Raw genomic sequence first — 12,317 nt, 5'->3', positions numbered from 1 at the left:
AGGGAGAGCGCTGCCGGCGGCGGCGGCCCAGGCTCCGGACTCGCGGAGAGAGAGCGAGAAGTAGGAGCAGGAGGAGGAGGAGAGGAGGGAGCTGGGGAGGCGCTCTGGTCTCCGCCAGCGGGCAGCGGAGACGCGGCATGCCCCCGGCGGGCGAGAGAGGGCTGCCCTCGGCGGGGCCATGGGGACGCGCGCCCTGACAGTGCCTGGGTGAGAGGGGCAGCGCCAGCCACTCCGCCGCCTCCACCATCACCTCCTGCACTCCGCTCACCGCCGGCCGCCAGCCCCAGCCTCCGACTGTCTCTCCCCCACTCCCTCCCTCCCTCTCCGCCTCTCTCTCTGCATTATTGTTTCCCACTCTACAGAGGATGGGGTCGGCTGATGATTAGGTCGGAAGCAAGTCATATCTTCCTCCAAAGCCTGGTAATATTTATGTAGGCAAAACGAGAGAGAGAGAAGAGGGAGAGAGAGAGGGAGAGAGGGAGAGGGAGAGGGAGAGAGAAGAAACGGGAGGAGGGGATAAGGAAATTAAACCCTTTAAGTCAATGCATATCGTGGTGACACCGGCACAGGAGCCCTCACGGTGGAGTCGGCCAGGGCTGTGCGTTCCCAAAATATGACCAGGGGTGCTTGGATGTGTCGGCAGTATGACGACGGGTTAAAAATCTGGTTGGCGGCACCCCGGGAGAACGAGAAACCGTTCATCGATTCAGAGAGGGCTCAGAAATGGCGACTGTCTCTGGCATCTCTCTTGTTTTTCACAGTCCTGCTCTCTGATCACTTGTGGTTCTGCGCCGAGGCCAAGCTGACCCGGACCCGGGACAAGGAGCAGCAGCAGCAGCAGCAGCAGCGGCAGCAGCAGCAGCGGCAGCGGCAACAGCAGCAGCAGCGGCAGCGGCAGCAGGAGCCCTCCTGGCCCGCGCTCCTGGCGAGCATGGGGGAGTCCTCGCCCGCCGCCCAGGCGCACAGACTCCTCGCCGCCTCCTCGTCCCCCACCCTGCCCCCCTCCCCGGGAGACGGCGGCGGCGGCGGCAAGGGCAGCCGAGGCAGAAACAACCGGGGCAAGGCTCTTATTCTGGGCAACTCTGCCAAGCCCGTGTGGCGCCTGGAGACCTGTTACCCCCAGGGCGCCTCCTCGGGCCAGTGCTTCACGGTGGAGAGCGCGGACGCAGTGTGCGCCAGGAACTGGAGTCGGGGGGTGGCGGCCGCGGGGGAGGAGCAGCAGGCGAGGGGCACGCATCCAACTCCGCTCTGGAACTTGTCGGATTTTTACCTTTCATTTTGTAATTCCTACACACTTTGGGAGTTGTTCTCGGGGTTGTCCAGTCCCAACACTTTGAACTGTAGTCTGGATGTGGTGCTCAAGGAGGGCGGTGAGATGACCACTTGCAGGCAGTGCGTCGAGGCTTACCAAGACTACGACCACCACGCTCAGGAGAAATACGAAGAGTTTGAAAGCGTGCTCCATAAGTACTTACAGTCGGAGGAGTACTCGGTGAAATCGTGTCCTGAGGACTGTAAGGTAGGAACAGTGGATTTTCCCCATACTTGTGCTTTTATATCCGTGTGTGTTTGGTTGAGGCGTATTCTAGAGTATTAAAATGTTTTTTGGAATCTGGTTTTTTTGTTACTTCACCGTTGTTTTTGTGGTTATAAGAGCTTGACTTGCTGCTTGATTTGGGACTATCCCGTGGATTGCTGGTGGACTGGTGCCTTCTTCTGGGATCCGGGGAAGGTCAGGAAGACCCTGGTCTTCTGAGATAATAAAGCCAGTGCTATGGAGTTGGTTCAAACTCTGTTGCTTTTTTTTTTTTTTTTTTTTTTAATGGAATTTGAGTGAAGCTTGTTAGGGAGACAGTGATGGGATTGCATACTGATGACTGCAGCTAAAATCAGAATAGTCTGAGACAGGCATGTATGGTCTGGCTTATGGGCCTTACACATGAGCTCTCTGATTGTGACATCATTAAGCTGGTTGGCAGAAGGGACAAGAGAAAGTGTTTGTGGCTGTTTATGTAGGAAGAACTAAAAAAGTGTTTTACTTGTTTTACAGGGGTAGTTCTGGTCGTTTGGAAAGTCTGCGGGCCTACCTAAGCGTATTTACTCACATAAGTTTCCTGTTTTCTTGTAGAAACTTGTATAGTTATTGATCGGAGACTCATTATGAGTAGAAAGCTTTAATTAAGTATCTGGTGATAACTGATCAATGTTAGATTTTTTTATCAGCCACCTTATGTAATTAGCTTGAATTTTCAGGATGCTCTCCAGAGGTACTAATTGGCAAATGCTTGATCTATGAATGAAAAATACTGAACTCATTAATAACGTATATTACCTTTAACCCCTTCCTATTAATATAGTGCTATAATCCTTGCTGCTTCACAAAGAAGTGTATGCAAGTTTTTTAAGAAATGGCTAATGTAACCATGGGTGCTTGTCCTAGTAGAAGTGTTGCTGTCCGTGGTGCTGAAATGAGATTTGCTCAAGAGCTCTGTTGAAGATGAAGATACTGCAGTGACCTTTTAGTAGGGAAGAAATGATGACAGAATCTCAGTAAGCCTTAATGTTTTGTTCCAAAGGTAATTTCTTAAAGAGTGCAATAAAATAGTATTGCTTTTCAAAATAAATAACACACCACATTCTCTCTCTCTACCTTTCTCTTCATTACTTCCCCAGCCTCTCCACAGGAAGACAGCAAATGTTCCTTTTTGGCCTCACTTGCTTTGTACCCAGAAAGCGTAATCAGGGGCAGTATGGATCAAAAGATTCTGTGATGCTTTCACAAGAGAACTGGCCTAAGGGATACCTACTTAAAATGAACATAGTTCAAGGGCTGTATTTTAGTTTGGATTGATTAGTTGTGCTTTTGACAACTAAGCTAAACTAAAACTAAACCTGTTTTTCCAACATTCTTTAAGACCACAAACATATTTTCTTTGCAAATAATAATATTGCATATACAACATTAATTTAGAATGCTGCTTCATTAGATAAATGGATTTTAAAAGTTTTTTACATATTTTTCTTAACCATACCCCTGTAAGTCATGCCTGGGAATTAAACTTAATCTTAATGGTAGAAGTTAATAATGAATGATTAGTGTATTTATTGCAGTTATTTATTTTGACAAGATATGTTGCATCAGAATTGCAAGGAAACTGATGTGCCTGCTAATTCTACTACTAATAAAAAGCTTACAAAGGTTTCAGTATATTTATGTTTAAAAGTGATCCCTTGTAATAATCTGAATTTGCTTGCTTCCTTGAATGTAAACTCTCATAGAAATTTCTAGTAATTCCAATTTGTATAGTTTCAGTATTTAAATGATAGTCTACATTGTCAATATACTAGAGCATATTTTCAAATAAGTGTCAAATATGTTTTTGTTTAAATATTCAAGTTTTAAATATGTATAAATGTATATTTTCCTCTTGACCTGAAATCATCATCAACTTTATACTTATATCATCATAGCTATAAGGTACAGTGTAGGTTAAATTAATGTGTAATGTTAGGAACTACTTCTGGATTGTGTTCTCATATAAAGTAGTAATTGTTAGCTGTATACACAAAAGCATATTATAAAAATCTGAACTCCTTTTTAAGAACATTTCTTCACACTGAAAAATAAACACAGACATTTGAGTTTTTCATCTCCACAGTACAGGATTTATTACTTGTGATGCTTTGTAGCTATTTCTTGGTTGGTTGTTTGTCAGCTGGAAACACTTGAAACATTTATTCCATGATAACTGTTCTCACACAGCTTCAGATTTTAGGTGCCAGGGGGTTGGAGGGGGGCAGTGTTCGGTGTTCTTGGTTGATCCCTCACAAATCTGTTGATTAGCTCCTGAGCTTAATATACAGCTTCTTTATGATTCTGCAAAACCACAAACACATCCACATACCAACTATATTACACATGGCTTAGAATGCTACTTGTAGTCTTTGAAGAATGTGTCTGAGTTTCTTTCTGAACATTTTTACGTATTTCAAACATACTTATAATTATGAAATGATGACTGTCTTCAGGGGCAACGTTCAAGATATACAGTCTGTGCAGAATTTTCCACATTAAAAGTAAATGCATTATATTTGTGGAATTGGTAATATATTCATGAAAAAATCCAATTTAATAGTTTATTAGTGTATTTATAAATTTATAGACAGGAGAATATATGCAATAATATTAGCTATACAAATTAGTAGAATCCATATTTGAGGAGCAGTATATTAACTTTGTTATATATAATTAAATGATTAATACAGTGATTTCTGACTTTTAAAAGTTAGGTCATGTTATTACCCTCTAGTTTTATAATCTCCCCCATTTAAAAAAATGCCACTTTCCATATATGTATAAAATTAAAATGGATTAAGTTTAATTTTTATTTAACTTGATTTAAAGGGCTTTTGGCCCATTATACTGAAAACAAAACAAAACAAAACAAAAACACCTTAATATTGATCTAATCCAGTCATATTGTCTTGGGCCCGTAGTAGTTGGAGATCAAATATAGCTTGGATTTTCTTTAGCGAACCTTTGTTTGCAACATATAATAGAAATCATATGCACCCAAGAATATTTTTTAATATTCATAGAAATAGCTGGTTTAATTTTTAAAGTAAATATACACTTTTATCAGGGAAGTAACTTATAGTAAAATAAAGAACAAGAACTTCTGCATGTATCATTTAGACTATAGCATTCAAGCTGCTATATTACATAAATCAAGTTGCAAAAATTTGACAGTAATTCTCTGGATTTTGCAGTGTTATTCAAACTAATGTTTTTGACATACAATAAGAATCTGAAAATCTTCAAATTGGCTGGTAATATTAAAAAATACACTATTCTAAGCTACAGAATTACATATGTATATTATTAACATGCCTGAATTTTAGCTTAAATATATTTTCTTAAATATGCTATTCTTTACCTCCTAAGCATTCTTGAAATTACATATTACAAAACTGGGATATGTAGGGAATATAAACTTCTATGTTACAGTTAAACTTTTGTTAATGATAGTTTTATTGACATACTATTCCTTAAGACAGATGGTCAGGGAAAGTGGGTGTGAGATTAGATTCTAACATAAATCACTGCATCGTCTGTATTTTAGTTCTCTCAGAATAGATTCTGATCTTTATACTATCAAGAATGTATGCATTCTTACATTTTTATATTATAATTTTGTATTAAAGCAAATTATGTTGCCTATTTTTATTTAACAGACAATGACCAAAAGAATACTCTGCCAGTGTTGGGCATATATAACAGTCGTGATACTCAGGGCTTTCTGTATTGTTTGCAGAAATGACTCAGAAACGTTAACCAGTTTGAGGACATAGAATTTGGGTTACATAATGTGCAAGTTAAAAAAAAGGCATTTTTAAGTCCTTATTTATTTTGATGTCATATACTATAGATTCTTAAAGATAGTTTTTATAAGGAAATAAAATATCTAACAATTCTTTCCACTTAAATATTGAATCTAAAATATTATTTTGCTCCTACTCGATTAAGTGCTATTGTACATATTATGACACTGTCCAGAGTGTGGAATACGTCTGCAAATAGATCTCTTTTATATTATACCACTGTGTTATTTTTAAATCGTATTTTTATAGTTGAATTGCTTCTCTGTAAAATCAAACAGTCTAACCTTCAGATGATCACATTAACCATTAATAAGGCCATTTATAGTATCAAAGCCACTTTCATAACTGTTTTTATAACCCAGATTTTCATTTTCATATTTTTGCTCCATATATAACTACTGATTTATGATATGTGTTTTATTTTTATCTTAATTTTATTCTATTTTAATCAAATTTTATCTTAATATTATATGCTGTTGCTTTATAGACCAAAGAATGATTATTCTTTTTTAACTTTGGACTTGTAACTGGGTCAAATTAGTAGCTATATAGGGCATAACCACAAAATTTTAATAATTGCTGTTATACCTTGGTTTTAATCACTTTAATTAGATGAGATTGGTGTCTGCATATGCAAGGTGAATTAAAATGTGGAGGAAAGGAAATCAAATAATTTTCTCAGTCTCATGCTCCCCCACAAATAAATTATAATCCATTAAGATATATTTTCATACTAGATTGAATATAAAAGAACAAATATACAGATAACTGTTTGAAACACAGTACTATTTTGGTTTGAATTATCTGACCTATTGCTTTAATTTCAATTCCCAATTTCCTTTTTAATCTTAATCTTCTAAGTTGACCTCACATTGACTGGGCTCCAATCATGTTGTTGTATGCTTTCTACTGATTTACACTGAAAAGATGTTTCTTCAATATCAGTAAATATTTACTCTAGATCAGTGGTCCTTGGGGTCATATTAGAATACCCTGGGAATCTTTGAAGACACCCCCAGCCCCAGGAGATTCTGATTTCATTGGTCTGGCTTGTGTCATGAGCTTGGGATTTTCCAGTTTCCCTGGTGATGTGTAGCCCATGTTGAGAGCCACTGTTCTAGTTGAGTGCCAACCAAAGTGGAAAGACCTTTTAGCTCCTGGGCCTCCGTAATTAATACATAATAACCTCATTTGTTCAACTGATGATAAAGCAACTTAAATATTTTTTAAGTGGTAGAGGCAGTAGGTAGGACACAGCCAGAGGGCAGGGGAGCAAATAGGTAGTGACTGGGCTGAGGAAGTAGATGAGAAGTGAACCAACTGGGTGCAAAGTTTAAGGAATGTACCAGGAGAGAACATGGAGAGAAGAAGGATGCATAGAAGACCAGAGTCAAGGATGGGCCTCTTGGCTGTGGATTTTCTGTCTTTTAGCCAGAACTGTCATTATACTAGTCTTCATTAATACGCTGAGCACAGGAATGCAGAAATTGGATGATTGTCTCTGTGAGACTGATCAACTATTTGATTAGAGGAGCCTCAGCCTCCTTATTTTTGTCTCTAATTTTAGATTATATAAATGGCTAAAATTTAGAGTTTTTCAAAAGTATGGGTTGGTTTTAAGAGAAAACATTTTGGCTTTTCATAGTATTTCACATAGTTCAGGTTTATTCTTTTTTCACCTGTTCACTTTATTAAACCTAGGAAATTACTAATCCTTTTTTACTTTTCTTTTAACGTTGTAATGATGAGCCATGTTTCCTTTTTTTACTTATTTCTGTCATACTGGAATAGCTAGTTGATATTCATAGTGTTTTGAAGATACAAGTTGCTAAGCAGGCACAGAATACTACCACACCTGATTTAGGAATTCATTTTAGAGGGATCTTATCATTGTTCTCTTTTGAAGTGATTGTCACATAGTCATATTTTTTTAAAGTTTAGATTACAAGATGCTGTGAAACACTAAATTTAAGTTTTACCTTAAATTAATAAGCAATTAAACCTTACAATCCAAATCATGAAATTTTAGTAATAAAATGTTTTAATTTACTCTGATTCTTTAAAACTGGAAACAAGAGTTAACATCTGCCTTTCTTTGGTAATAAATAGTTAATGATTTATACTATGTATTGTAGTAGAATGCATGAAAATATTTTACTTCTTGGGTGTTTAAAATATTAAAAGGTAATAGTTGATTTTTCCCCTCCCTTGGTAGTCTGTTTCTACACACAGTCATTTATTTAAAAAGAAAAGTTGTAGATGTTACCACAGATGGTAAAAAGAAAAATATCCTGCAAAAAATACAAGTTTACTATGTGTTTAAATAGTGTTATCGATCCTAGCAGCAGCAGTAGTGTATCTACATGTGTGTGTGACGGGTGAATGCAATAATTACTTCTTTGGAAATACTTAGGGATTTTATATGTCAGCTGCTCTGCCCTGCTTGAGAAGGAAATTGGGCTCTGCTCAAAACTCTGAGTCTTCACCCCTTGGTCTCCTCTTCTTCCTGTCAGTGTGCCTTCTTGATCTCATCTGGTTGAATCCTCTCCTGGTGTCTGGAAGCTTCACTTGCAGGGCCTGTGTCCCATGGGAAACCCGAAGTTCAGAAGTCTTACTTCTCTGCATCTCTACTGACATCAAAAATGATCAGTCTCTTTCCTACTGAACTATCACTGACTTAGTTTCTTTGAAAAGAAAACTGAACTAAGATTTAAATGGATGATCATGACAATGTGTTATTAGTTTTCTCAGAAAGTGAGTTGAATCACTAAGAAATTTAAGTGCTGGAACGAGCTTCAATAGTAGCTAACAAGCTTTAGAGTTTATTAGAAGTCAGAAACTAGTCTAATTCATTTAACTGTCACGTCATCTTTATGAGGTAAGTACTATCACATATTTTACAGATGAGTAAAGCGAGGACATAAAGTTAACTGTTCCAAGGTCAAATAGCTGGTAGTGTTAAAGATCAAGTTCACTTCCGCACTTGATCGTTATTTTCTTTTTCCCCTTCATTATGATCATTACAATCATACCAAAGAGTGAAGAAATAAGTATAATAAATCCACAAATAGATTTAACACCTATTAAAAACCTCACCATATATACTTCTTTTTAGCTAAGATGACAGAAATTTTGGAGCCCTAGACAGCTGGAATGAATGGCCAGGAATTCCTGGTTCATCATTGCAAGTCTTAGAGGGAGATGTGAATATGAATAAATGGTACGACGATCAGCAGAGCACTTAGACTTCTGCTTTCCTTTTTAGAGTGGAGCAGAGAAAGGATAAATGCACAGCTTTGGAGGGAAGGAAGTGAACTTTGGAAATCTGTGGTAGTTCCTACACTGAATTCATCTTAGATAAGATACAATCACTTTCTGTTTATAATTTTTAAACAACAGTCCAATTTTTACCATATTGTTTTAAAAGATGTTGAGTTTATTAGTTGAGAATTGTGTACGCATTGCCTGACATCTATAACACTTAGGAATCTTAACAGTTATCTAACCTTTATTGGCTTCTTATAAGCCTTATCTCCAAATATAGTCACATTGGGGGGTCTGGGCTTCAATGTATGAATTTTGGGGGACGTAGTTCCATTCATACGTTGAGTAAGGTATATGGCAAGGGCTGTAGGAAATACCTTGGAAAGATGGTCGTGCTCAGTTGTGAAGAGCCATGTATCCCGTGCCAAGTCTTTCTGAACTTCATTCTCCGTGTGATAAAATATCAGAGAGGAATTTTAATCAAGTGATTTACTTGGGATGGTTTGTTTTTCTCAAAACTTAGCCCTGGCAGCAATATGACGATAGGTTGGAGGAGGGTGAAGTGATGTCAGAAACTAAATTTTAAATTATACTTAATTTCAACTAGTCTTAATTTAAATAGCCCCATGTGGCTAGTGGCTACCATGATGGACAGAAAATTCTAAATGACTATGATGGCTATGGAAGTGGAGAAAGCAAGATTCAAGAGACTTTTCTGAGTTCAAATTTACCAGTTACTATGTAGAGGAAGGATTTGAATATTACTCAGCCATAAAAAGAAACGAAATTGAGTTATTTTTAGTGAGGTGGATGGACCTAGAGACTATCATACAGAGTGAAGTAAGTCAGAAAGAGAAAAACAAATACTGTATGTTAACACATATGTATGGAGTCTAAAAAAAGAAAAAAAAGGTTCTGAAGAAACTAGGGGCAGGATAGGAATAAAGACACAGATGTAGAGAATGGACTTGAGGACATGGGGAGGGGGAGGGGTAAGCTGGGACGAAGTGAGAGAGTGGCATGGACATATATACACTCCCAAATGTAAAATAGCTAGTGGGAAGCAGCCGCATAGCACAGGGAGATCAGCTGGGTGCTCTATGACCACCTGGAGGGGTGGGATAGGGAGGGTGGGAGGGAGACACAAGAGGGAGGGGATGTGGGCATGTATGTATACGTACAGCTGATTCACTTTGTTATACAGCAGCAACTAACACAGCATTGTAAAGCAATTATACTCCAATAAAGATGTTAAAAAAAAACATGCGAGGGAAAAAAAAACTTTATAAAAGGTGAGACTCTGGATGTGGATACATCTAATGAGATAGGAAATACAGGAGGAAGAACACGTTGGGATTGAGACTGGTGAAAGAAACAGGAGTCCATTTTTGGAGATAATGACATCAGATGTCCAGTAGATAGTATACCATGTAAGTAGGGCCTTTGGGTGTGAAGTTTACTCTCTGCGCCGTCATGTAGTTTGACCCAGGAAGCTGTGGGCAGAGATTAGATGATTTAACAAAACAGATTACTTGGAGAGAATTTCAAAGATGAATTCTGAGCAAGAGCAATTTTAAAGGGCTTGGGCAGAAAAGGGACCAAGAATAGAGACTGAAGAAACAAGAAATGAGAGTGAAAATGGGGGAATGAGAACAGAAGAGAGAATGGGGGAGGGAGGGGGAGAGGCAGAGGTAGAAGGGAAGGAGAGAGCAAATCATTAGAATGTGATAATCTGAACAATACAGGGAAGCATTTTAAGAAAGATAGTCAAGAGTGTCTTATGTTGCAGAAAGAACATATAGGATGAAGCCTAGAAATAGGTCACTGCATTTGGCAATTAAGTCTTATTGACCTTACAAGAGTAGTTTCATAGAATGATGGAAGACATGTCAAATTGTGATGGATTAAGGAATGAGTTGGAGTTGAGGAAATAAGAACTAGTCCAAACTATTCTTCATTAAGTTCAGCAGTGAAAAGAAAAAGAAAATGAAATAGGTGGGAAGGTGAGAGTTTAAAGAAATAAATATTTTATGATGAAATAGACATTAGAATATTTGTAGCTTTTGATCTAGGACCCAGATGGGAGTATGATATTGAAAGTACCACTTTCAGAAAAAAATTAGTGAAGGCACCAGATCCCAAAGAAGAGTAGGCTCTGATCTGTTGCTTACTCTTGGGGAGGAGGGAGGTTTTATCTTGTACATTGTGCTATGCATCTAAGATCCTTTGTTTTGTTGTTTATATTTTGAATAGGAACAGTGCTTTAATTTCAGGATTTCAGACAATAAGCACAATTATTATCTTGAATATGCTTAAATAAAGTAGAATATTCATTTTCAAATAGTATAAAATAGTTACTGGCTGTAAATATGAGATCATAAATAATTATATCATGTGTGTTACTGCAAACTGTTTTCTTTAGGAATGTGCTGCCCTGGGGTTCAGTGACATTTTTAGAGAGTCCATGGAATTAAATATGGCTATCTTATTATACGTTTTCTTAAAAAATATTGATATGTTTGATAGAAAGTTCTAAAAATAGAAATTAACTTAAAAAAATAGAAATTAATTTTAAACCTAATAGAGAAGTGTAGTAAAATGCTTAAAAGAAGTACTGAGGAAAACTGGGTTCAACTCCAGGTTTCATCACTTATTAGTTATGTGACATCATCCAACTTAAAATAGGGATTCTAGCATCTCTTTTAGTAAGACAGTTATGGGGAGAAATCAAGAGACTCCCATGCAGATTAAAACACCTAACCTAGGGCTTAATGATGCCCAATAAATGGTAGCAATTCATTAAAACAGAAGCCATGGGAAAATCAGTAAAATTGCTTCACTTGAGATCTCATATAAGTTTTCTGGTAAAGACCACTCATTTACGAGAGTTTTATAAGCAGACTTTGCATTCTGCACGGTAAAATTCTCAGTTTTATTACATCTACATTCCTTCTGCTTCTCTAGAAAGGTAACTAATGGTGATTCTTTAGAATGAAACAGAAAACAGAAATTCAGCTAGGGTGAGAATGTTTCATTCCTAAAGCTTGACTGTTTTCCCCCTGTTATTTCAGATTAAAAATTAACATGTGCTGGGTTGTAGACCGCGTGGATCCTCTTAGACTGCTGCAGAGGAACTTGAGCCCCTTTGTGTATAAACCTTTTGGGGAGGACAAGCGGAGAAACCATTGTAATGACTCTCCATCTCCTGAAAACCTCTGGGTGAAAATAATCTTGGGGGAAATTCTTTGTTATGTAGTCTGTCAGGCATTGCAAAGTCTCATGTGCCTCCAAGTTGCATTTTAAATTTTGGGGCCCTTTGCTCTACCCACTAGCTACCTGGCTTTGTGTTTTGATTTGGTTGTCCCTGTTATTTTCTGCTCTTCCCCCCGGAACTTATGCACTCGGCCATACTTAGTAATTTTATTGATTGGGGAGGGAGAGCAAGTAGAGTAGAAGATTGCCTCGGCATTTGAACTAGAGCTAGTAGCAGACAAGGCAAACGTGGCGGGTGCCAAGGTACGCAAGACTGTATGGGCTAGAATAAAAGACTGTAAGCTGTGCTCCATGAATGGGAACATTATTGCCCTGAGAAAGAGAAGACGCAGGGAGACATAGCAAGGTTCTTTAATTTGATAAAAATTGTCATGTGGAAGGGGGAGTCTTATTATCTA

At 38.1% G+C, this 12,317-nt stretch overlaps 1 protein-coding gene across 1 annotated transcript in view; it reads left to right on the top strand.

Annotated features, from left to right (window-relative positions):
- The first annotated feature begins 502 nt into the window (after positions 1-502).
- The window catches only part of NALF1 (NALCN channel auxiliary factor 1), a 31,354-nt gene continuing 19,539 nt past the window's right edge, over positions 503-12,317 (top strand). The window contains exons 1-3 of the mRNA XM_007462727.1: positions 503-1,519; positions 9,269-9,387; positions 11,718-11,865. Of these exons, the coding sequence (XP_007462789.1) occupies positions 614-1,519; positions 9,269-9,387; positions 11,718-11,865 (1,173 nt within the window). The 5' untranslated portion in view covers positions 503-613. The remainder of the gene's footprint in view (positions 1,520-9,268; positions 9,388-11,717; positions 11,866-12,317) is intronic.

The sequence above is a fragment of the Lipotes vexillifer genome, unplaced genomic scaffold (assembly GCF_000442215.2).
Source record: "Lipotes vexillifer unplaced genomic scaffold, Lipotes_vexillifer_v1.1 scaffold243, whole genome shotgun sequence".
Lineage (NCBI taxonomy): Eukaryota > Metazoa > Chordata > Mammalia > Artiodactyla > Lipotidae > Lipotes > Lipotes vexillifer.
The sequence above is the reverse complement of the archived record's forward strand: the minus strand, read 5'-3'. Positions and strand labels throughout refer to the sequence as shown.